General features: G+C 35.1%; 5 protein-coding genes across 8 annotated transcripts; 4 read left to right on the forward strand and 1 right to left on the reverse strand.

The window, feature by feature from the left end:
• Positions 1-262: 262 nt before the first annotated feature.
• LOC119635218 (coagulation factor XI) lies at positions 263-25875 on the reverse strand. 4 transcript variants are annotated; one of them, XM_038029914.1, is made up of 8 exons: positions 25710-25875; positions 25511-25658; positions 25346-25450; positions 24822-24928; positions 24567-24751; positions 24346-24489; positions 18092-18138; positions 263-340 (listed from the first exon to the last, which is right to left on the reverse strand). In XM_038029914.1, the coding sequence occupies exons 1-7, from the start codon at positions 25810-25812 to the stop codon at positions 18124-18126; spliced, it is 807 nt and encodes a 268-aa protein (XP_037885842.1). In that variant the 5' UTR covers positions 25813-25875; the 3' UTR covers positions 263-340; positions 18092-18123. The 4 variants fall into 4 exon arrangements, with proteins under 4 accessions (XP_037885842.1, XP_037885841.1, XP_037885844.1 ...); XM_038029913.1 differs by lacking the exons at positions 263-340; positions 18092-18138 and adding an exon at positions 24020-24177 and having other exon boundaries at positions 25710-25874; XM_038029916.1 differs by lacking the exons at positions 263-340; positions 18092-18138 and adding an exon at positions 24020-24177 and having other exon boundaries at positions 25726-25813.
• Positions 303-2807, forward strand: LOC119635216 (organic cation transporter-like protein). Its single transcript, XM_038029910.1, has 2 exons — positions 303-428; positions 737-2807. The coding sequence occupies exon 2, from the start codon at positions 973-975 to the stop codon at positions 2701-2703; it is 1731 nt and encodes a 576-aa protein (XP_037885838.1). The 5' UTR covers positions 303-428; positions 737-972; the 3' UTR covers positions 2704-2807.
• Positions 4651-7061, forward strand: LOC119635217 (organic cation transporter protein-like). The gene is given in 2 exon segments (XM_038029912.1): positions 4651-5976; positions 5978-7061. Coding segments are annotated over 2 exon segments (1698 nt in total). The 5' UTR covers positions 4651-5280; the 3' UTR covers positions 6980-7061.
• Positions 8021-9615, forward strand: LOC119634545 (probable flavin-containing monoamine oxidase A). The gene is made up of 3 exons (XM_038028773.1): positions 8021-8439; positions 8508-8687; positions 8742-9615. Exons 1-3 carry the CDS (start codon positions 8021-8023, stop codon positions 9613-9615), a joined length of 1473 nt encoding a protein of 490 aa, XP_037884701.1.
• LOC119635215 (organic cation transporter protein) lies at positions 11651-24319 on the forward strand. The gene is made up of 9 exons (XM_038029909.1): positions 11651-12285; positions 21876-22322; positions 22410-22564; positions 22853-23021; positions 23089-23230; positions 23310-23460; positions 23526-23708; positions 23772-23956; positions 24021-24319. Exons 1-9 carry the CDS (start codon positions 12170-12172, stop codon positions 24216-24218), a joined length of 1746 nt encoding a protein of 581 aa, XP_037885837.1. The 5' UTR covers positions 11651-12169; the 3' UTR covers positions 24219-24319.
• Positions 25876-26410: the final 535 nt, after the last annotated feature.

Here is a 26410-nt window from a genome sequence, read left to right on the forward strand (position 1 = left end):
AGATATACACACTCCTGTATATAAGCATATACAAGTATACATGTATATATATATATATATATATATATATATATATATTATATTTAATGTAGGTTTGATTATGGCTATGGGTACGTACGTTCGATTTACAATTTATTTTATATTCTCCGCATGTTCTGAGATACAGATACTTAGTCAAGCGTACGATAAACAAGTACTTGTACGATTGTTGTCTGCTCAGCTATATACAGCAACTTTCGACTTTCCTACATCAACGAAGCCTCCCATGGCAAGTAGTTGCGTATCTGCCAACCAAGCGAACGGCTGTGCTCTTTAACCCGCTTTTATTTATTGCCTTAAACTAAAGTAGAAAAAATTGAAGTAAAAAAAAAAAGAAAAAAGAAAAAGCAGAAACTGTATCCCTCCTTACAATGGATATAAAATAAATCGTGATATAATTTAAAAAAAGTTTTCTTTTTAATGCTCGTTTTGGCACTTTAGGAGACTTTAGCATTTAATCAATGTCTAAAAGATAACTGTTATCTATATATATATATATATATATATATACATATCTATATACATATATATATATATATATAAATGTAAATATATTTATATATATATAAATGTAAAAACGGCCTAAAACATATATATTTTTTTTATATTATATATGCTATCTATTTAATGTTTAATAATGTCGCTTAAAATGTTCTCAAAAATTTTATGGTGGTGAACTAATACATTTATATATTAGTGTGTTGATGTACGTTTTATAACCACAATTGGAAATTGGTGAAGAGAGAAGCTATGAAGTGGAGAAATCCTTAGAGGCACTTAGGCACGCTGCTATCGGACTCTCTTTAAATTATATATGCCGAAGCATAAAATCTGATTCATACAGTTTGCGGCTCTAAATTGTTAATAGTTTTTTTGTTTTTTTGTTTTTTTTTTTGTAATTGAGAAAAGTATTAAATTCATAAAAATTGAATTATGGGCTACGATGATGTGCTTATACGTTTAGGCGATTTTGGCAAATATCAGAAAATTATTTATTTTCTTATCTGCTTAACGTCGATAATATGTGCTTTTCATAAATTGGCCGGTGTTTTCCTTTTGGCAAAGCCTGACTATCGCTGCTTGCTGCCATTCGAAGATCCGAATTCGAATGCAACTGAATACGAGTTAAAAGAAAATATCAAGCATTTAGCGTATCCTAAGGATACTTTAAGCGATAAATATGTAAGCTGTAGATATTACAACGTAGACTATTCGGAGGAGTATCTTAATCAAAGCGAACCATTTCTGGGAAATGGTAGCCGCCCGTGCGAACACTATGTCTACGATAAAAGCAAATACTTAAATAGTGCTGTTACGGAATGGAATATGGTCTGCGGACGAAGTTTTATGGCTGCTGCCAGCGATGCTTTGTTTATGTCGGGTGTATTAGTGGGCAGTATTGTTTTTGGTCAACTTTCCGATAAATATGGACGCAAGCCCATCTTTTTTACATCTTTAGTAATACAAATGACTTTTGGCATTTTAGCCGGCATCGCGCCAGAGTATTTTACATATACTGCTTCACGTTTTGTGGTAGGCGCTACGACATCTGGAGTATTTTTGGTGGCCTACGTAATTGCGATGGAAATGGTGGGTCCGAAGAAACGCCTCTATGCTGGCATTTTTGTTATGATGTTCTTCTCCTTCGGGTACATGCTCACCGCGGCCTTCGCTTATTTCGTTCACGACTGGCGTTGGTTGCAAATTTCTCTTACCCTTCCCAGTTTGTTTTTCATGTCGTACTATTGGATTATACCAGAATCCGCCCGTTGGTTACTTTCAAAGAATCGTCGCGAAGACGCCATGGCGAATATAAAAAAAGCGGCGCGTTTTAATAACATGGAAATATCCGATGAAGTTTTAAATCAATTGCTGGATGAAGGCACAGAAGTTAAGGAGAACAAAGACGAATCGCCATCTGCTAATCAACCTTCAGTATTTGATTTATTACGTTATCCTAATTTAAGACGTAAGACTCTGTTAATATTTTTTGACTGGTTTGTCAATAGTGGTACTTATTATGGTCTCTCTTGGAATACCAGTAAGCTGGGTAGCAATGTGTTATTAAACTTTGTCATATCCGGAGCAGTTGAGATACCGGCATATACATTTCTGTTGCTTACGCTAAATAGATGGGGTCGCCGTACAATACTTTGCGGTTGCATGTTAACGGCTGGTGTCGCTTTACTGCTAACCATTTTGGTACCCAAGGATATGAATTGGCTTATAATTGCATTAGCAATGATCGGTAAGCTATCGATAACGGCTTCCTATGGCACGGTGTATATCTTTTCGGCTGAACAATTCCCAACAGTTGTGCGTAACGTGGGATTGGGAGCATCATCAATGGTGGCACGTATTGGTGGAATATTGGCACCGTTTTTCAATATGCTCGCAGACATTTGGGTACCTTTACCCTTAATTATATTTGGCGCTATGGCATTTGTGGGCGGGTTGCTTTCACTACTGCTACCTGAAACGCACAACAGACCCACCTTGGAAACAATAGCGGATGGAGAACAATTCGGCAAAACTCCAAGAGCTAACGAGTATTTGGAAAATGGTAGAGAGTTAAAGAGCATTGACAATTATCATGAAACGCAACCACTTAATGCCGCTGCAAAAAATGCTCATGAGAATTCGAACGGTCAGGAGAAATATTAAGTTCTTAAGCATTTATCATAATAACGCTGCACTACTACAATGCATTATGTATTAATATGCAACAACAAACATACAAACTAAGTTTATTTAAAACTAATTTATGTAATAAAAAAAAAAAAAAAAAAAATGAAAAAAAAACGAGAAATATGCATAACAAAATAAAAAAAATAATAAAACTTTTTCACTGTCAACGAACTTACAAGCTCAGTAGGTACGCTTTTGATTATTAGTTTGGAATAATTGCAAGAAAGTTGAGAAAATTGCAATCTTTCGCGAAAACATCCAATCCGCGTTTAAACTAAATGTGTGTACGTATGTCATTTCTATCTATCTATATAAACAAAGACAAAACTATAAATATCAATAAGAAAATAAATAAACTTTTTTGTTATCATTTTGTCTTGGGTGAAATTGATTTGTGTTGTACTTGTAACCGTACGTGTGTATGAATAGAAGCTTCATTTTTTTTTCCGCAATAAACATCAATACAAGATTGTTTTTCTAATTGTTGCTAATAGGTACGGTGTAAAAGATAATTTTTACAATTTCATTCTGAAAGAGAAATCTTATCAAACATTTCCTGCATGAACTTTACAAGAATTTCGATGGCACTGTCGACCTTCAACACTCAACCCATGTTGAGAGGTAAATGGCAGTTAGTTGACAACGGACTTTTGCTACAGATAGGGCAATAAGACAATAAGAATAACCTAAGCCTATACTCTCTTTAGCCGGCCAAAGCCAGTTGTTTCATTACTTAATTTCTTCTTATTTCTGACGTCTCCCTGGGATCGTTACTCAAAAAGCAAGCTAGTTTTTTGGTTTAAAAAAGTTGGACGTGTAGCGATGACCTGTATGTTGATTAAAGCGAACGCATTAACGTTAAGCACGATCTGAGGGTTCTGAGTATTCTATATTATCTTAGCTGCAGGCCTCGGTCGAACAATATGGTTTCAAACAATAACTAGTTATTGGACTGCGTGGCTGCTTCAGTTGCTCAAAGTGAAAGGACATGAGGAACAACTTTAGTTAAGAGGGATTCTTCTACTTTCCCTGATATCTTCTTAAAGTCATCATATGGAGACATAAGCAGTATGTGTGCATGGTATTCTCTACCATATAGTTAATCTTCGAAATCTTTCTTTCGATAATGCTCGCTGTCGCTTAAGCCGGCAAGTCAGCAGTTGTGTTATAAGAATTGCTGCCGACGCAATGCTGCAAGTATGTAAACTTGTCTACAGCATCCCATTTCTTCCTCACTGCTTACTTACCGCTAACATCGCTTAGGATATCTTTGCATGGCAAAAATGGGTTAACAAACTTCAAGTATCACATCAGCTTCAAAGTGAGTTCTTCGAACGTAGATGCTTGCCATTGTCGCTTTGTAACTTCTAATCAAAAGAAAAAAGTTTCCTTTTTTTCTTCGCCCTTTTGCAACTACATTTACAGGTACTATCAAATTAAAGTAAATTGCTTAAGTCGTCCATTCATCATAGGCTTCTTCTAAGTTAAGAAAATATGAACTTCATTGCAACAACCAGATTACTCTTAGATGAAGAACATCAGGCTATGCAAATGTATATATAAATGCCTGGGTATGTGTATATAGGTATAAATAGGCCATAACTTTGCAAAAGTATGCACATTTTCGAAATGTTTATTTACATATATGTACATATGTATATGTTGTATAAATATCTTGAAGAGGAAGAGATTCGATAGAAAAGTACTTTTTTTTTTGTTTTCTTAGCCCTCTCGTATAACAGCAGAATAAAATAAATAAATATTTAGTGACTTGAGAGGGATATGTTTATTTATACATTGCATTGCCGTTCTCAAAAGTACACATACGATCGTTCGAAAATAAAGAGAGCAATGCAAAAAGAGCGAGAACAGAGAGAGAGAGAGTGAGAGAATATAAAAGGGAGCTAAAACTGAAAACGAACAGTTCGGAGCGTGAAAGTATTTAGTTTTGTAAGAGTTCGAATTGCAAAGAAATCAGTGGATCGCGGGATTTATAAATAATCGGCAGTGGTTTGGTAAAAGGTTATACAAAGTTGCCTTTTTATCAAAAATCTGCAACTATAAAAACAAATTCTGTTATAGCTTAGTAAACAGTTTTTTAAATTGCAACGGTTGTCATATAAGAGACAGTAGAGTAAACTTTTTTTTTTTTTGTAAGTAATAAAAAAAATTAATGAAGCTTTATCTCAAGTGCTCAAGTGCTTAAAGCAGTGTAACAAAAGTCTTCAAAATGTTTTACTATATTTGAAATACACAATCATATATATATATATATATATATAAGCACATAGGGGTCACGGCCACCAGCTGTTGCAGCCGGCTGCCCAACTCAGACCCAAAATTGTTTCGCGTGAATCCTAATGTTCTCTATTAACATCTGGCGCATGCCCGCATTATACTTATCTCGATTGTATTGTGTTTGCTTTGTCTATTCGGAGAAGTCCGCTGTTGCTGGTTGCAACAAGTTAAATATAAGAGACATTGCATTTAAACAAAGCCAAGACGAGTGTGCGTCTGCTCGTAAATGTTAAAAAAGGATAAGGCCACGTCACCATGGGTTACGATGAAGTTATTAAATATTTGGGTGATTTTGGTCGGTATCAAAGGCAAATTTACTTTTTACTCTGCTTACCAGCTATATCGTGTGCGTTTCACAAGTTAGCCGGAGTATTCTTGCTCGCGCGTCCGAATTTTCGTTGCATTCTACCGTTCGAAGATGTAAACGCGACATACGAAAGCTTTCCTCAGCAACAATGGAACCTAACATATCCTTATGATCCGTTGACGGGCAAATGGCAAATGTGCGAATATTACAATCGGGATTACACAGACGATTATCTAAATGGGTCGACAGTTAACGCTACAATCGATACTAAAGAATGCGAGAACTTTGCCTATGAACGGACTCGATACGAGAGTAGCGCTGTAACCGAATGGAATTTGGTATGTAGCCGCAGTCTGTTAAGCGCTACTAGTGATTCCCTATTTATGTTGGGCGTACTACTTGGCAGTATTGTGTTTGGTCAGCTCTCCGATAAATACGGACGTAAACCTATTTTCTTCGCCTCGTTGGTCATGCAAGAAGTGTTTGGCGTTTTAGCTGGAATAGCTCCTGAATATTTTACTTATACTGTTTCGCGAATGATTGTTGGCGCTACAACGTCTGGAGTATTTTTGGTGGCTTATGTTATTGCCATGGAAATGGTTGGCCAATCTTATCGTTTGTTTGCTGGCGTTGCTTGTCAAATGTTTTTTTTCCGTGGGCTTTATGCTCACCGCTGGATTTGCTTATTTTATACGCGATTGGCGATGGCTACAAATAGGCCTTACGTTACCAGGTCTCTTGTTTATGTGTTACCATTCCATTATACCGGAATCGGCCCGCTGGCTTTTATCAAAAGGCCGTAAAACCGAAGCGATTGCGGTAATCGACAAGGCAGCCGAAATTAACGATGTTAATATACCTCAAGTAGTTTACGACAATCTAATGGAAGAAACTAATGGAAGTGACGCAATGAAAGTGAGCAATGGCAGCAACGAAAGAACTCCATCCATTTTTGATCTTATGCACTATCCTAATTTGAGACGAAAAACATTATTAATATTTTTTGATTGGTTTGTTAACAGTGGCACGTACTATGGTCTCTCTTGGAATACTAACAATTTGGGCGGCAACGTGTTGCTGAACTTTGTGCTATCTGGTGCGGTGGAGATACCCGCTTATAGTTTTTTATTGTTAACACTTAATAAATGGGGACGCCGATCGATACTTAGCGGTTGTATGTTAACAGCAGGTGTAAGTCTTATACTTACAATTATCGTACCTAGCGATATGAATTGGTTAATCATAGTTTTAGCCATGGCTGGAAAATTGGCGATCACATCATCGTACGGAACAATTTATTTATTCTCGACTGAACAATTTCCCACCGTAGTTCGTAATGTTGGTTTAGGCGCTTCTTCTATGGTGGCCCGTATAGGCGGAATATTAGCGCCATATTTGAATTTATTGGGACAATTTTGGCGACCGTTGCCTTTATTAATATGCGGAGCTTTAGCTCTCTTAGGTGGATTACTATCCCTTATGCTTCCCGAGACTCTTAACAAAAGCCTGCCGGAAACTATGGAAGATGGTGAAAAATTCGGTCGAAAACAGAGGAGTTCAGATGGTCGTGATAGCAATAATGAAGATGGCGAAGAACTCACTACCATGATCACAAAACATAATGGCAAAATAATATCATGTACTTAACTTAATTATGTTAAATTCAAATTTTCGATAATAATTATAAGTTAATTAATAATATAAGTACATTGGAAATTGTAATGTAAACATTGATTAGAAATATTTTTTCATTACATCTACACCTAAATAAAGTTCAATTTCGTTACTAATCGGTCGATCATGTTTTGTTTTCCTTCGTCACTCGATCTTTTCGGCCGTCTCATCTATGAGGTGTTGTGCGTTAAAAAAGAAAAGAAAACAAAACCGCGAAATCTATATTAATATGCTAAGAAAGTTTACTTCAAAATATTTCCCTTTCCGTTAGTGTGTTCTTTCCCTTAAAAAAATCGGATAAATTAAATAACAAAACAGAAATTTGATACGTTTTGGAGGCTAATGTTTTAATCTCAACCATGAATTCAGATGTACCCTACACAACGTAGGGAACAGGGTATATTAACTTTGTGCGGACGTATTTAACATGTAGAAGGCCTGAACAAAATGACTGAACAAAAGCTGAACAATGGGCTGAACAAAGTTGTGTCCAACGTTTGGGCCAACGAGCGTGATTGATTAATTTTTAAAGATAACGTAACGATTACAAGTCAAATAATATGAAGTTGAAGCAAACCGCTTTTTCTACACCAAAACTAGAGATTCATCACAGTTGTCGCAACGGATATGCGTATCTTAATGGACGTTGCTATCCGTTGCTTATCAAAACTATATATTTACATATTCATTTGTTCATACATTCACCCATGTATAAATGACAAAATTTAACTAAGACCCTCTGTTGACCGGTTAAAATTCATCATTTTCCATCTCACTCCTTGCATTGATTACTTCGGCAGTGACTGTGCATATATATATATACATAGCAAAACAAAAAAGCTTTTGAATATATTTTTGTAGTATACTTTAAGTTGTTAAGGGAATTGGCAGCACTGCTTGCCAGTGCTGTTTGTACGAATGAATGACAAACGTCTTTGCGTTGTTTTGAAATGTCGTGCACTTTTGGATTCTTTTATTCAAAATTACAAATGGAATTTTGTTAAATAAATATAAATGGCATCAGCGGACGAAAGCACAATGAGAACACCGGACATTCAAGCAGAAAATAAAGTTGATGTATTAATAGTCGGGGCGGGATTATCTGGCTTAACGGCTGCCCTAAGATTGCAGCAAAAAGATCCGACATTAAAAATGCGTGTTTTAGAAGCTATGAATTTTATTGGCGGCGAAGTGACAACAACGCATTTAGGAGAAGTGGGCGCTAAATGGTTTACGTCAGATCAAATTCATATTTTTGATTTACTTCGAAATTTAAATATACCAATGACTCGTCGCGTTACAATGGCAGCAGAATTGGAAACTTGTTCCGAGATCGATGAGAAGCGTTTGTCTTCGTTAATTCATTTCGAATTGAATCGTTACATCACTGAGTTGGACTTGAGGTGGCAATTTTTCAAGCCTGGCACTAAAGGGTATAAAAACTCGCGTAATATAAATGTTTGGCAATTAGGGATTCATTCGAAAACTTTAATATCCGCAGAGACCGCAAATCGGGGCCGATGTCGGCGTACATTAATCATCGATTGTTTTTCAATGATTCCCGTCTGTTTATGAGAAATTTAGTTTTAATAATTTCTGGCGTTGATGCCGAGCATATCAGTTATGCCGATTTTATGAGAATATGTTACACGGCCGGTGGCATTAAGACTTTATATAAAATGTGAGTACACGACATACGATTCAATAATAAAAGAAATGCTTATTATTTCTACAGATTCGTTGAGGCTCCGCCAGGAGATGTAATAGAATTTTCGAGCAATGAACTATTTAAGAGACTATTGCAAATGTTGGATAAAACTCAATTTGTTTATGGCCGAGATGTTGTTGAAATACATCAGTTTAGAACCCATGTTGAAGTGCGTGATATCGCGAATGAAAGCCACATGGCAGATGTTGTCATCCTAGCAATACCGTTTAACAATCTAAAGCGGATTTACTTTTGGCCACGGCTGCCACGTGAAATGGAAAAATCTTTGAAAAAGCATAACGGTTTTCAATATGTTGTAACGAGCTTTTTAGCCAGTTACCCCGACGGTTATTGGCGTCGCAAAGGTTTTAATGGCGATTATATAGGTATCAATCCGTTGATGATATGTCACGAGTATCGTCCAAAAACTTATTGTGGTTATGTAATACTCGAGCAAGGCTTAGAAACATTAACACGCACATTGGTCTTGCAAAGGTTAGCGGAATATTATGGAAATGAAATGCTTTCGCCTTTGGAATTTCAGCAACGATCGTACGACGTAAGCAAGAAAGATCACTTGCCTTTAACTACACCCTGGAGCCGAGTTATATGGGCATCTTCAGCAGCCGCTGGGACTTGTTTTCGTGGATGTTTATCGGGCGCTGTACAGAGTGGTCTAAGGGCAGCGATGAACGCCCTACTCTTATTAAGGCCACAACTTGTCACCTGGAAGGATATAGCTGATGTTCAATGTCGTGATATGCCCCGCGAACAGGCAAGCGTTCTAACACTATGGTTAAGCACTTTGAATTTATATAATGTAACTACGTATGCAGCGTTCATAACGGGTCTAATATTTATTTTAAATCGTTTTTATAAAAGACCGCTAAGCGGAACATAGCATCCCATGAATCTACGAATTAAGGGCTCTATGCGCAAAATTTGAGAAAATCCTTGCACAACGCAAGAAATACAGGTCCATGCGGGCTTAACAGAGAAGGCCTAAACAAACAAACAAATGTCAAATTAGGTAAAGACTATTCAATATTTGCAAGTTGTCTATATACAAAAGTAATAATTGTCCTTGTGAAACCATATTGCCGCGAACACGGACTCAGCCAGAACTTATTGATGATTTTTTTTATATTATTTGTATGCCTTTCATTTATATAAAAATGTTAAAAATTTTAATTTGCTTTCTGTCCGATGTGTATATAATTACTTATTGCAAAAAAATGAATTAAAAAGAAAAAAAAAAAGAGTAACAATAAAATAAGAAATAAAAAATTCAAAAAGAAGAAGAAAATTCAAAATTATTTATGAAATTTGTAGAAATATTTAATATAATAATATTATCAATGCGATTAAAGGCAAACCGCTAGATTTGAGAACATTTTCCAGCCATCAATTATTAGTGAACATAGAAAACTGGCAAAGTGAAAAGATCATGGGACAATTAACAACATTTTTGTTTATCGGACGCGATCATATCCATTTTCAATCTTGATTGGTGGCCACATACGTGAGCCAGTTCCAATAATAGACGAACGCATGGACGGAGAGTCGGAGATTTTAAACAATCACTAAATAAAAAAAATTCATGCCCATTAGCAGGGAAAGACTTTGATTGAATTCATAGCACGAATGTTCAGCATCATTACAATGTATGTTTACATATATACATATTCAAAAAGTTTTATATTTATTTGTGGCAATATTCGAAACCTGCCTCCGTCTAGAACTGGATTTGGGGCAGGAAAAATTTGGAAAAAACTTTTGGCATCTTGCAAGAACTTTTATCGAAAGTTCCACGAAGTGCAGATCTTAAGTTGGCACAAAGAAGATAATCAGGATCCGCTCTCAGCATTCCCGTCATATTGCGGTTTTTCTCGGTAAGCTACCACAGGGAACTTTTAGTTACGTCTGGGTCTAGCTTTTCGATGTACTAGGTAAACACCTGTCTGCTGTTTTACACGATAAATAGTTGCCTTTATAAAGGTTTGTAAGCAACGTATTTTTCTAATCATCATTTACTGAGCATAAATTATGAGAAGGACACAACAAAGGCAAAACAACAATATACAAATGATTCTTCAAGCATTGAGAATGTAAATCGGAATTTCAACTTGAAAAATAAAGCAAAAAACAAGTGAAAGGTATACAGAGAAATGAACATAACATAACATGCATTGTATCTACAACAATAACAACAACAACAAAAAGGGCAATAATCCTGCAAGTACTTGTTCGGTAACAATAACAAACGCAAGAACAACAGTAGTAAACAAATTAAGCGATAGGAATTTTCTGAAAAGGTCGATTCTAAAATAATCTCATAAATCTCAGTGAACTGAATTATCGCAATGTAAACGGAATAACAGTATTTTTCCCCTGAGATGTCTTAGTGCATTCATTTAAATTTAAAGTGTGCATGTGTGTACGCAAGCACTTGTTTATGTATGTTTACTATCACTTAGTCTGGACTCTCAGAATGTGACAGACTAGACCATCATATCTCCCTCATGTTACAACATGAACTCTCCATACGCATAGCGTAGTGTGTAGTGTTTGATGGATCAGTTACTAAAATACATTCAAAGCGTTCAGTTGCTGCACAACAAATAAAGTCAGTAAAGTAATTAAACTCGTCCAACTAACTTATCTATTTTTCATTTATATTGAATTGTGCATAAACTATGCTCTCTCTCTCTCTCTCTCTCTCTCTCTCTCTCTGAATAGTGATGAATAGCATGAATAGTGAAAAAAAACAAAGTTAAGAAATATCGTAGAGAAAAAGCATAGAAAGAAAGACGACTTATGCTCTTTTTCACTTTCGTTTATGACAGACAAATTATTATTAAACAGAAAATTAACGCACATGTGTGCTAAAGATCGGCTAGAGAATCGCGGAGAACTTTTCCAGAGTATATGTACAAGAGGATTTGGAGAATCTTTATACATACATACATTTTCCGTATGTAAATGTGTTTTATTAATTTCTCCTTCTAATCGTGAAGAAAAGTGAAAGTGTTTGATAATCAATGCAAGCAAACAAGCAAGCAAAACCAATCTATCTCTCCTCTCTTTGATTATCTCTAATCTAAATGCACGTATATCGATGAATGCTCGCTTTGCTTGCTGGTGAGGATCCAGTTTTTTTTTCTTTCAATTTTTTTTTTTGCTTGCTACTCTCTTTTTCACACAATAAGCGCGAACAGTAAAAGTCAATGTCAAGCATTAACTTAATTTCAGACGTGCATTAGATTAACTAAGTAAAGCAGAGCAGTGCGAGCGTTGTGTCTCGATTAATAATAACAAAATTTTACATATTATTTATGTACGTACAACAAGCAGCAAGCAGCGTAAAGTTTTGAAAACGGAATACATGTGCATGCGACTTCTGTGTTCAATTTGAAAAAAAAAAAATAATAAAATTAAGTTACGAAAATAAAACAATGAAAATGAATAAGAATGAAAGTGAAAAACCAAAGGAATTTATAAGCGAGGAGACCTATAAAGAAATTATAACAAACGAATTGGAACGCATCGGGACAAGTGGAAAGTTTGTTTGGTAATTGTCTTGTCATTTTAAAATTTTCTATCCTATCTATCTATATTGTGGAAGCAGAGAGAGCTTGGACCGATATAAACCCCAAACCGTAATAGAGCAATTGCTAGCAGAGTATAAACTAATTTGTATTTGTAGTAAAGCAAATGTGTCTTCGTTATTGTGAAAAATTATTTTTTTTTTTGCAAATTTCTTTGTTTTTTCTTACTACAGAGAATTTTGATTTAGGCACACAAGTCATTAGCTAGCACTTTTAAAAGTTGGATTCTTTTTCCGCCATCTGTATAATGCATAATGATTCGCTTTTTACAAAAACACGTTATTCCACGCATTCAAACAAACACACACCTTGCAAGCTATATGCGTGCGTAGAGCAGCGTTATTCTTTTGATTCCTTCTTACAATTTGTCTTCAGCGTCCCATTATGGAATTGATTTATTTGATTTCAAATTCTTGCCAAGGTATGCAGTTGTCCGTTAATCGGAACAAATTGCAAGAACAGCTACAAATTCGTGGTCAAAATAATTAATCTTTCGTCTCATATTCAATGAAGGGGATATATCATGTCATCTTACAGCGTTCGATCTTTAAATTTTTAAAAGATAAGTTTCAGTACATAACCTTAAACAAAAGTAATGTGAAAATAAAGCGTTACACTATTACAAACTTGCCTCCTAAAAAAAAAAAAAAAGAGTAAAGAGGACAAATCTTTCGGCATAATCTTATAAACCGTCGCGAGAGTAGCGGAATAAGAAAGAATCGCGGCTACCAAGTCCGTATTCACAGGTTCAAAACTCTTGTGGACTTGAGTCCAAATCACTAAAGGCATAACACCCACTAGGCTGCAGCCGCCTTCCTATCTCTGCCCTTGGCCAGTCGTAAAGGGACATCCCCTGAAGTGATTGGTCATATAAAAAGAAGCAAATATAAGTAAGAAGCTGCACTAGACAACCTTATAGGAAAGCAAATGAAAGTAAAATGTCGCGACAAAACAAACTAAAAGTGAATTTCTCTACATAACCTCAAAAAAACTAAATAATATTAAAGCCTCGCCGTAAAAAGATGAAAAGAGAAAAAACAACAAATTCCCATCTAAACAATTTCCCCCAATTAAACCGGGAACAATTTAAGCATATTTTCCAAAAAATTTCAATTTTAAGGTTTTCCCCATTGACGTGGAAGGAGTTTCCATTCCGACCGAGTTGTTATGATTCGTTTTTTATTCATGTATCTCCATTGTAGACTTTTCAGACCAATTCAGTCTGCCCGTCCGTATGTCTGCGTTCGAAGTTCTCAAAGTCTACAATAAACTAGTAACTAGAAAACATAAACAATGTCCAAACGAAGACTCCCAGTTAAGTTTCATAGATCAAAATTCAAGAGGTAAGCAGACTTTGTTTAAAACCAGACAAACAGGCGTTGATGAAAAACTGCCGTTATAACGGCAGTAAATTGGTGCTAATGGTTATAAAGTTCTAGTAAATTGAAGGCGCCATTATTGCTAATAAAAACAACATTCTTACAGCGTGCAATACTATGGCACAACAAACATAATCTCAAAAGAGAGAGAGAGAGAGCTTCTCTAGATAAGATCATGTGTTTCTGATCATTTTTTAAGGTCGCCTAAGATTTCTATTTATTGTGCTGCTGGAAAGGGAAATTTTTTTATTTCCAAGAATTTCAAGAATTCGTGGACAGGCTGACATGGCTCATCGCATGGGCGATTGGTCGATCGAAGGAAAGCTAGCGTAAATAGAGCTTCGATCGAGTAGACGAATGAGCGAAGGCCTGGTCGGACATGGTCGGAATGCACAGTCGATCAAATGTTCTGTACGCTTAGCCGAATAGATGAACGGACAGACGAATGAATAGATGACGCACGAATAGATGTTTTATCAGTCAATTTAGGGCCTAAAGTATGAAAATATTTGCATTATTTTAGATTAGTAAAGCAATATTAGTACAGTCTCTTCTACCGGCGAAGAATATATAGTTCTATCATTCTGCCCTGCATTCCTATTCGCTTTCACGCATTTATATTTGTCTTTATTTGTTTATATTTTCTGTTTAATTTCTTTTGTGTTTTGCTTTGAAAAAATTCATAAAAATTTATCAATTTTAATTAAAAACTTCGTTAGTTTCTAAACGCGTGAACTCTTTTCAGATAAAGTAAAAAATTTTCTGTTTTTTCATTCTTCTTCTTTCTTAACCGCCATAACATTCGTGATGTAGTAAAGTTTTCTTATCTTGGATTGCTACCGAAGAAAGTCTTTCTTACATTTAAACCAACTGAACATGCGATACTTTGTCATTCTATTCTCAAATTTTGGTTTAGTGACAAGAATTTCTCAATTTTTCAACTGTGATTTAATTTTTTTATCCAGCAAATAGCACCAAGGATGGGGGTACACCACGTTTGCCTATACCTTGGAGACCTATACCTATGTCCGCATGTACTCCTTCATTATTAGTAGAAACTTCAATTTAAAATTTAAAGGAGAACTTTGCATTAATATTTGATCACGCCTTAATACTTTTCTTGAATCTGCCCATAAATAGCGAAAAAGTTTCAAATTGCAAGTTGCTACCTGTAGTTAACAATGATTAAAAAGTTGTTTATAATAGTACCTTAATGCATTAGTAGATCCACATATTCGGTACGCCCCTAAAAGTATTTTCGCCTTTCATATAACTGTCGCAACGCTTGGTGAATACCCAAGATACTTATCACGGCATGCATAACTGTTTTGATCATTTTCATCATGCAATTAAGATTTAGTTCATTTTCAATTAGCCGTCCGGACAAGTAATTACGTCCAATATTTAACTATATTATATTTAATTGCACACAAGAAGAGACTAATACGCAGGTACATGCATACATACGTACAATCGCGAGAGGCATCTTGAAAAAAAATGTCTTAAATATGTGTACAATGAGAAGATTCGTTGCTGAAGCCGTATTCAACGATGCACATAAGAGCAATTTTTTTGCTATACATATATATATATATATATATGCAAATCAGAACTCCTTGAAGTAAATTAAAACTTGGATCGAATGGTAAAAAATGAAATTTTTTCTAATTTAATACAGAATTCTTGCGAATGATATTTTCAAATAAAACATTGCTCTAGTTTGATATGAACATCTTTACACACATACACATGCATTATATCAGTTACAAGCACAAAGAAATTACGAGGCTTCTACCAAAAAGGTGGAATTTCACAATTTTGTGTTCATTTAACGTATGTGTTAGAAATGGAATGTCAAGCGGTCAACAGATCTAAATTTTCCCTTGCTAAGAAATGTTTTTATCACGTGTGTTTTTATATATATATATATATACGTGTATATGTTCATACGTGCACTTCTTCACATTCTGTATCTAAAATTTTTCTACTCTCACAGTAGGCATCTTTAGAATCGCGCGATTTTAATAATTCTCCCAACACAGGTTCGACAAGTTTGACAAGTCCATAGATGACAAAAAAAAAAACATCATGACATTTGTTAGTTCATTCCAAAGTAATTGTGTTTTGAAAATAATCCAAAATTCTGGAAAAATTCGCTTATCCTACATCGTTTATCGCTTCGAAGAAGAGAATAACGCTTCGCAGGTTGATGGAAAAACGCATAATGTTTTTGGCAAAGATATAAACGTTTTGCAGAAGGCCTGGACGCAAAAGTAACTTCGATATTTAGACACCTTATGCATTACTTGCGGAAAGCTTAATGGGCCGAACTTCCATCGGCGAATCTTTGTTGAAACGAGACGATATCGAGCCATTTTTGAGGACATCACTGACGAACAATGTGAAATGAATGGTCACATACGACCATAAAGCCCGGAAAGTTCCGTGATGAAACTATTCAAAGCCAGACTGATGACACATAAGACACGGCTTAGTGGTTGATAGTATTGGACGGAAACCGTGCATGATAAGCTACCGCAATCTGGCCAAATTATAATGATATATATATATATGTATATCACTTTTGCAAAAATTAGAAAAGCTTTTCAATATCACTGGATTTGAACAACCTTTTGAAGCATCTTCTTAAAAATGGATGTAAACTCATTCTCCAGTTCAGCCAACCTTAAAAATTAGATCGTATTTTAACATTGTGACCGATCGCCTATCACGAGGGAATACAACCTCCGTTCTCGTAAGAATTTTTTCTGTGACTTTCTATCAAACTTGATATTCCCTAGCAATGATCTCGGTCTCTCACACAATCAAACTCGTCTATTTTTCTTTTCTTTTTTTTTTTTTTAAATATTCGTGGTAAACCTGGGACTTTCCTCGTATAAGAGCACAGTGCCAGTGTTGGGAAATAATTTCTAGGCAGATAAACGTTTTCCACGCGAGTTAGGGACCGTAATTAGTACGACGAGAAGATCAAAATGAGTGTATTCGAATTTCTCGCGCTCTTCCGCTGATTGCTCCACTGTCCACTGATACAAATGTCTGCTCTCACGCATATGTTGACAGTGTTATAAATAGATTTTTATTAATTTGTTCTTTAAGCATAGGTACAAAGGAAATATTCAAGTGTGTTTTCATATTAGCAATGCGTTTACAGATTCATTATTGAATTAAACGAAAAAAAAAAAGTAAATAATAATAATAATAATAATAATTCCACATTCCGGGACAATAACCATATCAATTTTATTATATATAATGAATAGATTTTCATATGTAAAAAAAAAAAAAAAAACATATGCAATAAATTTTGCGTAACTACCACACGCTAAGGAAGACGTGAATAAAAAAAGAGTTCTCAAAATCGCTTAAATTTTTTTATTAATTATGAACGTATCGATACGCCTTTTACGAAATGTTCAATACCGATAACCAGCAAGCTTTGGAACTTACGGCGAAAATACGGAGAAATTTTCATTTTGTTTTTTATTTCGACGTTTTTTACTTTACTTTATTGCCATTTCGTCTAAAAAAATATATAGCGTTTCTGCAAGAAAAAGGTCGTTCCAAGTCGATCACTGAATGGAGTCATTGGTTGAAAAACCGCGTGACTAGTGGTGTCGGCGTACAGCCATCGTATTACATGGAATGAATGTTAGTCTAAAAAAAGGTTATCGTAACGCAATCCTTTCGCTGTAATAGGCGCACCAGTAACATTTTCGCAGTTACACAGCTTGCCCCGAAAAGTTCGCAATGGTTGACGGGTTTGTTTGATTATTTCTTTTGGACTTTCGGAGCCGCTAAGCAACGCCGCCAGACGAAAATATATTATCTTACTTAGAATTCTATAATTTGCATGTGGACATACGGACAACTGGTCGAAAATATGAGACCGGTTTGGAGTAAATGTTACAAACGATTTGAAATATTAAGCGCTTTTCATATTTCTGTAATAGTGATGACAGACTACATAATGAAGTATCTGCTCATAGCTCCTCTATCTGACCACTATTGCAATCACGCATTTTAACAATAAGCATAAGCGTATAATACACACATCCAACATGCATTTCAGTAAATGAGCACAATACAGAAGAATGATTTTGCTATATTACAAAGTCCAAAAAGGAACAGTCGCGTATGATGTCCATCTGTCCATCGGTTATCAGATTTTTCAAAGTCATAAAAATTGGTATAAATATCTCGAACTTGGATTAAATGAATGGTTCTTGACTACGTGCCAAAAGTCGATAGATGCTTCGAGTTTATAAAATATGCAGTAAATGTGGTTATGTTTACGCAACGACTCAGAAAAAGAATATTTTTGTCGATATTACATTTTGCTATAGGAAACATTAAAGCATCTAGCACTTACCAATCTAAATGTCGCGATTTAAACGGCTTCCTTTAGTCTGTGTGAACCTGGAATAAAAAAAAAAATATATATATATATATATATATTCTTATGCCTCAGATTCGGTTTAAGATGATCACAGCTTTTATTATATACACATAAATATATAATTATATATAAGCACATACATGCAGGCATACATGTAAACATTCACGACTCATATATTCATTCATTCATACAGTTTTTTATTTAAGATTTGCAAATAAGTTGTACTTCGCTGTACTTTGCCTTGGTTCATACGCATAACGTAGGTTAATTTATAACGACTACAGAATCGCTTCTTACGAATTGATAGCAAAAATTTACTTTCAACGCTTCATTTTTCATAAACATTAGTATGTATGTGCACACTCATTTATAAATTTTAATTCATTTTAATCGCAATTTTACTTAATTTTTGTTGCAATTACAAAACTCAAGGAGTGACATACATACAAATACATATGCAAACATATAAATATGTGATTTAGAGGGTTAAAAATAACTTTGCATATTGTATCACGTGATTTGATCAAAATATTATGAAAGCGGGAATTTCGTCATTCTCGTACGATTATCAAAATCAAATTCGAAGCGAAAGGGTTATCAGCAGCGACTACTAATGCTACATCCAGTATTGTAAAACACATATGTGTATGTAGGCACAATTGTAAAAAGAAGAAACAAGTTAAAACGTTATAGTTGAGCAATGCCGAATCTTAAATACCCTGCATTACATAATCTAATAGGATTCTCTATTCCCTCCCGTTCATAATACTTGAGAAACTATATTTTGCTGCCATGTAAAGGCATCTTATTTTTCATAAGATCGTTTATATGGGAGCGGTGTTTCAAGAAATAGATCTATATGCACCTAAATCTCTTTTTACACGATAGTGTAAAAAAAAATTCGTGTAAAGAAAGACATTGACTAAATGAAAAAATACGAGATTGTTGTTATTCTTCCTGAATCAGGGATCTAAAGAATATATATAACGCTCTCAGCATAAATAAAATGTAAAACTATAATTTAGATCGCTGAACGAAGAACAAACTGAAAAATCATTAATGACATTTACGCCCAGTTTATACGTAGGCATGTATATGTTTACGAAAGACTTCTCCACCTACATACGTTACAAATATAGATGTGATAAGGAAGCAAAAGAGCAGAGAATTTAATGGCACGGGTTACAAGTTAGAACCTTGGCCCAAATAGAATGACAAACTGTCTATTGTAGGAACAGATCTAAAATTAAACCGAATTTTTTTTTTTTAATTATCAAAACAAAAAACTTTTTTCCTTTTTCTTTCAACAGTGTATTTGTTTTGTTCTTCTCTCACGTCTTCTCCTGCTCTATAATTTCTTCCACTCTACATAATATGATAGACTTTAACTTGTAATTGTCAGTTCTTTTTACTTTGGGGATAGTACCAAAGAAGAGAAGTAAATATTGAAGTAAAGAAAAACAAAGAAGGGGATGAATATTTTGTAAAGTCCACCAGTGCGTATTATGAACATTATACGAAAAGAAGTAACAAAATCAATTTATTCCTATACTAGCGGTATAAAAAATCTTGACTACCTTCAATATTGTTCGACGCATTCCTGTATTTCAAATACTGATAACTACGCAATAACAGTAATGAGATATAAAATAAAACTTAAAAGTCCCAAGGAATTGCATTAGCATGATCAACTACACTCAACTATGTATGATTTATGGAGATCGACCTAGAATTTTCATTGAATTTATAGCACATAACAGGCCATAAGACACGTAAGAATCAAGCGTTATTATGCACATTACACTAGTGCGCTAGTCTAGTGCTTTGGAACTTATAGAAGTAGGCTCCGTTGTCCACTAAACAGATAAATTTTGAAATCGATCTCTCTCTCTCTCTCTCTCTCTCTCCCTCTATCTCCTTACAAAGGTATCCATTTATCAATGTCACAAACACAGCCTTAACACTTACGCTCATTGAAACATATTTGTTGTCGTCATCGACAGAATTGGTTTAGCCGATAAACCCGTTTTTATGCACATACAATATATGTATATATATTTTTACCACTGCAAACGTACTGGTGGTATCTACAGAGGTAGACGTATATACGCCTATCTCTCTATACGATAACCATTACTAAAACGCTGTCGGAAGGCTTACGGTTACAAAGTTGAGATAGAAAACTGAAATCTATCGCTCATAGCCTTATCTCTTAGTTGACGCCATAGGGTTATAATCTGTTATCCAAACATCTTTAGTAGAACCAAGTCCGCGTCAAACATCGCCATTATTCACGCTTAAACATGCCGGGTACGCAAAAAAAGTTTTTACTTATTTTGCTAAAATATTCCCCAACGACGCGTAAAAGACCTCTGTAGAGCTTATTGCGATTGGGGAACAAGAATATTGGAAATTTAGAAATTACTTGGCAATTTAAGTCCGATCATGATGAAATTTTGCTTCCGATGGCAATACAATCGATCTCTCTACATATTCCTATACATGACGGGCTCGGCAGTTTGGCGGAATATCAAATTCGACAAGCAAAGTGTAGAAATTTGAGAATTTGATATCGCGTAGACCATAAACTAAAAATGGATTGATTGTCTCTTTCGTAGCATTCCCCTTCATATGGACATCAAGTCGAAGAACATGAAGGGCAGAAAGCGAGTTGTAATAGACGAAAATGTAAAAAATAAGTTAAGTTAAAATCCGATTTTTTTAAGCAACCGTTAAATGAACTGATAAGTGAGAAACTATAAATTTTGTTCTAGTCATTTTTATGCGGCCACACACAAAAGCTTGGGGCGTTTACGAAAAAAAATGGAATTTTTCGCGCATCAAATGTGCTTTATGTACAGTCACGTAAACGTAGTTGAGAAAACATTTATTTTTTGCTTTTTATTTCATTCAAAAAAAAAAAAAAAATAATAAAAAATTTATTTTTATTTATTTATAGGGGTATCAAAGATTCGATCTTAATCGGATATAAATTCCATACTTGATTTTTCCATTTAATGTTTTTATATTGAGCAACTAATTAATATCGCCATTTAATAAAGGCATGCGAATATGTGTTTGTATCATTAACTAATTGATAAAAATTGCAAATTAGAGTCTCACGTTACGCATTGAACTTGAACTTGAATAATGCTTCTTACGTACGGATGCGTGCGTGTAATGCATGCGCAAACTAGTCAATGCAATATGTGCACGGAAAATTAATAAGTTTCCGGCATAAATTTTGTTTTTGTTGTATTTGAAAACAAAATTGTTTATTTCCTTCATTTGTTTAATTCTTTTTGTACTTTAAGGCGCCAGATGATTAAGGCATACTAAGCTTGTTATGCTATACGTGACTTTAATTTAAAGTAAAATATTATGAATAGCTAGCTCTTCTGCTGTCGCTTTGTCTCCGTTTTCTTTCCATTTTTTTTTTTTTTTTTTTTATTAGTTCAAATGATCCCTCAAGAAGGTTAGCTAAAATGTTTTTGAAGGAGGGATGAAATTTTAAACGGCACTGAAAACTTAGAAAGTTCCTTATTCACGCAACATGTGCTCTTTGAATTTGCCGCGTCCCCGGCATCTTCGACGTTTATCTTGTCTGCGTTGAAATTGAATTTTAAAGAATGACTCAGAAGAATGTTCAGAAGAGCGTACAAGATGGTTTTAAGTATCAAAACTATGTTGAAAATGTTTTGTTTTTATTTTTATCCACGATCTTACTCGTCTCCTTCATTATTTTACTCCACAATAGGTTTTTATTTTTCCTTTGCATTACACCAAACATCTTAAATGGCTTTCATGTTAACTCGTATACCATGCTGGGCCATCTACCTGACGATCAATGGTGCGAAATTGATGATCTTCGAAACACGAACTGGACGATCGATCAGATACTCAGCATATCGCAAAGAGATCTAAATACTAAAGGCTGCACAATTTGGAATTGGGATTATCAATATTTAAGCGAAATAAGTTTTGAGGAGGCCTACAATTATACCTCGCGCATGTCCGATATAAGTTTACCGTCTGAGATTGCCTGTAAAGCGAAGGGTTCGTATCAATACACCGCTCCCGCGAGTACATTCGTAACGGACTGGGAGCTGGTATGTGAAAATGCGATTCAGCGTACTTCAGCGCAGGTTTTCATTTCATTGGGTAAATTTTTCGGCTCCTTTTCGTTCGGTATATTTGCCGACAAGTAAGCAACTTTTACTATTTAATTAAATATTTTTTTATGAAAAAATATTGTTGTAATAATTTTTTTTTTTTTTTTCTCTTTTAACAGATACGGACGCAAATCGGCGTTTACATTAGGAGCTGCTTTCTTCATTGTCTCCAGTCTCTTTTGTACGTTTTCGCCTTGGTATAGCCTATTTTTAATAGGACGCTTCGGTTTAGGCTCAGCCTCTTCAGGCCTGTTTTACCCTGGTTTCACTATGAGTATGTATTTAAGTGGTTTTTCTTCTTTTTTTTTTTTGTTTTACCAATATATAGCACTGATCATGTATGAAATTTGTGCGGGTTTAAACAGTATCGAGAATGACTTTTTATTACAGTTCAAATACAATTTAAGGCTATCTTTCCCTCTCTGTCTCTCTGTCTGATGGTCATCCGTGAATTTTTGTCTTCAACATATTAACCTTAAGAAGAAGAGACAAATTTGTATAGAATATCGGGCTTTGCCGTCAACTGTAACGTGTTAGTAATTGCTTTGTTTTGTATTTACAGTTGTGGAAAACATATGCATAAAACATCGCTCCTGGATGTCGATAGCCTTTTCAGCATCTTATCCGATTGGCATGATCTTAATGGCTGCAGCAGCTTACCTAGTCGAACCGTGGCGTTATCTACAATTGACTTTAACTATACCCGCTTTGCTGGCGATAATCAATTGCTAGTAAGCACATACTCTATGCATATTTATGTTATTGTTTCTTAATGTTTACTGTTTATCATATTCGCAGTCTGCTTCCTGAGTCCCCGCGCTGGCTTCTTGCGAAGGGACGTTATGATAAAGCCTACAGAATAGTGTTTAAGCAAAAAAGTCATTATCACCTCAACAAAATGACTACAATTGAGAACTTTACAGTTACCGATAAGAAAACCGTAAGATTATGCATTGTGTAGTGTTAAGTGTAGTGCATAAGACGATAATCTTCTTCTTCTTTTTTGCCGTTGTATTTAGGATAGCTGTACAACTGTAACGTTATGGGGAAAATTAAAGGCTGGTCCTCTAAAACAGATAATTGAATTATTCGCTACTGGAAGAGTTCGTAAACTGATTTTGACATCGTATTTTATGTTTTGCGTTACCTCGTTATGTTATTACGTTACCGGTTAGTTGTGATTCTCTTAATATCGAAGAGTTCCATCCAATAATTATTCTCATTTATTCTTGCAGCTTTAAATGCCGCCAATTTAGCGGTTAGCCGTTTCTTTTACGTGGCTATAACTGGTCTTGTAGATTTACCATCTTATTTGGTGCCTGTGGTAATGTTACGCTTTACCGGTCGTAAAGTAACGACCATGTTAATGTTCTTTTTAACTGGCATAGCTTTACTTATGGTTTTAGTGGTGCCCGAAAGTAAACGTTCAAATAATTCGCATATATGCCTGCAGCCATGTTTTTAACTAAGTTTTATTCCAGGCAGTACTACTTGGGTAGTAGCGTTCGCTATGTTGGGTCGCTTCGGTATCAGTGCCACATATTCCGTTGTAACTCTGTACGCAGCTGAATTGTTTCCCACCGAAATTCGCAATTCAGCTTTGGGCACTTGTTCGACGTGGGCGCATGTAGGCTCGATAACAGCCCCATACGCTGTAGATATTTTGGTAAGCAAGATTATATTCATATTTTATTTTTCATTTCATATAATTTTTGTTTTTTTTATGAAAGGGTCCCTTGGGTTGGTATTTACCCACCACAATTTGCGGGGTCTGCGTATTAGCAGCTGGCCTTTTAACGTTATTATTACCCGAAACTGGTACGGGCAAGCTATCCGATCATATCGAGGATGTGCCCGCTACATCAACTTCAGATATGACACCGATATCTAACAATAAATTGCGAAATTTTCCAAAGGTCACAAATTAAACAAAGCAAACTCACACATATATATATGTGTACACTATTTTTGACGTCTAATTTACATCTTATTTATGTATATATAAGCAATCTTAAAATTATTAAAATTATTATTTCAGTTTGTTTCATTCATTACCGAATTAATCCATTCTTTGTATGCCCCAGCAATAGTATAAATAGCAGGTACATTCATTAGACCACAACTCAACCCATGCGATATTATTCCATAAACATAAAATTTACCCTGGTATTTGCAGATTAGTGGTCCCCCCGAATCGCCCTAAAAAGTAAGATATCAAGATAAGATATCAAAGTTTCGTAGGCACTCAACGAGGCAAATTCTATCAAAAATTCAACCTGACACGTATCCTGAGTTAAGCCCAAAGCGCAAACTTGATTATCGCCTTTTTGAGGAGCCCAAGCGCGATTCAACAATCGGCGACAATCACGATTCGAAAGAACATATACTTCGGCTTTGTACATTTGATTCTGAACCGCTCCAGCAAATTGCTTAGCCCCAAAGCCGATAATCTTGCAAGGATCTTGAAAAAGTATTGCATATATTTACAAAGAGACACGTAACGATGGGTAGCAAACTTGAACAGAACTTACTTTTTCTATAGGCTTTCATACCATAACTTGGTATTTTCGCGTAAGTAGTAAACCCGTTATAAGCCTCGTATAAGCGTAGTAAAGCGATATCATTGCGAAGACTAGAACTAAAAAATTGTTTTTTCTTCATTTGTACGCTTGCAAGCGTATGAGTACTTTACAAGAAAGCTACTGAACTTGTTAATTTACCCTCCGTCATATATGTATATATATATATATGTATACACTATTGTAGCTTAGTTTGAATACTCAGGAAATATGGAAACTTATTTGTGCAATGCGTAGCTAAACATTCGAAGACCTTTGCGGAAAACCATCGTTCGCTTCCCGTGTATCGGATGAGTCCCGTGTGTTAAATTGATTGATTTAAGCCTGTAAACGAACCTAATGATGCCCTAGTACTAGTAGTCCCCCTAGTAACTTCTATATTATGATTTCAAAACCGCCTACATTGCAATGATGAACTATCAAAAGTATATCGAACGGGGCAGTATATGTATAAATTTATTTCCTTTCTAACTTACTACTGAAAATATATATATTCCACCCGCTGTACTGGCCGATATTCTTCGCGTGAAACATTTCTTAAGTTACCTCGACCAATAACCGCAAACACATTTTCCAAATTTCTACAAGAGAAAAAGCTAAAGAGTAAAGCTCAAATTATGTTCTTCTCAAATCACGTTCACCTTTGCCATAAGCAATGGGCAGATGTTAAAATCCATTTGTTATTTAACAAACTGCCGCCACAAAAATGTTTAAATTCCTCCTCCTCTAATATTCGGGAAACTTGAAATTTCTCTTGCAACGAAACCATAAATGAATATTTAAATATTTCTGAAATTCAATTTTATAATAATCAATACTTTTTCTGTTTTGTCGAAATACCATTTACGCCGACAACCTGATCACCACCCACAATTGGCGATTGTTCTGCTTGGCCCAACAGAAAGTTAAAGAAATAATGGTAAATACCGCTTAGCAAGAACATGATCACAAGTTGTGCTGTTTGCAATAAACGACTAAATATTAGCGCCTTGGAAAAGTAGACCGAAAGCTTTTTTAAAAAAATTAATTTTGTTTGAGAATAAAATAAGATCCAAAAGATTAGTATAAATGATGTATCGCAAGCTGTGCAAATATTCAATGAAGTGCGCATATTTAGATAAGCAAATGAAGGTAAGCAAATAAATTATTTTAGAATGTTTTCAATTAACTAGAAAGAGACGGAGCTATGCAAGCCTTCTAACAACATAAAGATAATAATTGAACAAAATCATCGTTAATCAGTCAAATAGCAAAAATACTTTGCTTAATCACCGGGCACTTTATTACCTACCCATCTTCATGCCAATGTATGCAGTTTCTTATGTGGTTTTGATTACGTCTGAACACCTAACTCCACCATCACCAAATTCAATCGAAGTTCTCAAACTCGTAGAATTCACTCTTAGTTCATTTCCAAGCAGTCGAAGAAAATCGGAAAGAAACTCGAGCGAAAAAAAAAAAAAACAAGAAGGAAATTGCATTCGGCTTGGACTGACTATTAGCGAATTTTGGAATGGAAAAGGTTTTTACTCTCGTGCGAA

This window comes from Glossina fuscipes, unplaced genomic scaffold, assembly GCF_014805625.2.
Source record: "Glossina fuscipes isolate IAEA_lab_2018 unplaced genomic scaffold, Yale_Gfus_2 3, whole genome shotgun sequence".
NCBI lineage: Eukaryota > Metazoa > Arthropoda > Insecta > Diptera > Glossinidae > Glossina > Glossina fuscipes.

Coding starts and splice junctions, on each gene's coding strand:
- LOC119635218 (XM_038029913.1), bottom strand. CDS start 25,812: ATGTTCTTGCTAAGCGGTATTTACCATTATTTCTTTAACTTTCTGTTG. Junction 25,659..25,709: donor TCAGGTTGTCGGCGTAAATG/GTATTTCGACAA, acceptor ATTGAATTTCAG/AAATATTTAAATATTCATTT. Junction 24,929..25,345: donor GAATATATATATTTTCAGTA/GTAAGTTAGAAA, acceptor ACAATTTTTTAG/TTCTAGTCTTCGCAATGATA.
- LOC119635215 (XM_038029909.1), top strand. CDS start 12,170: ATGAAAATGAATAAGAATGAAAGTGAAAAACCAAAGGAATTTATAAGC. Junction 22,323..22,409: donor TTCGGTATATTTGCCGACAA/GTAAGCAACTTT, acceptor CTCTTTTAACAG/ATACGGACGCAAATCGGCGT. Junction 23,461..23,525: donor GTTATGTTATTACGTTACCG/GTTAGTTGTGAT, acceptor TTATTCTTGCAG/CTTTAAATGCCGCCAATTTA.
- LOC119635216 (XM_038029910.1), top strand. CDS start 973: ATGGGCTACGATGATGTGCTTATACGTTTAGGCGATTTTGGCAAATAT.
- LOC119634545 (XM_038028773.1), top strand. CDS start 8,021: ATGGCATCAGCGGACGAAAGCACAATGAGAACACCGGACATTCAAGCA. Junction 8,440..8,507: donor TTCAAGCCTGGCACTAAAGG/GTATAAAAACTC, acceptor TAATATCCGCAG/AGACCGCAAATCGGGGCCGA. Junction 8,688..8,741: donor ATTAAGACTTTATATAAAAT/GTGAGTACACGA, acceptor TTATTTCTACAG/ATTCGTTGAGGCTCCGCCAG.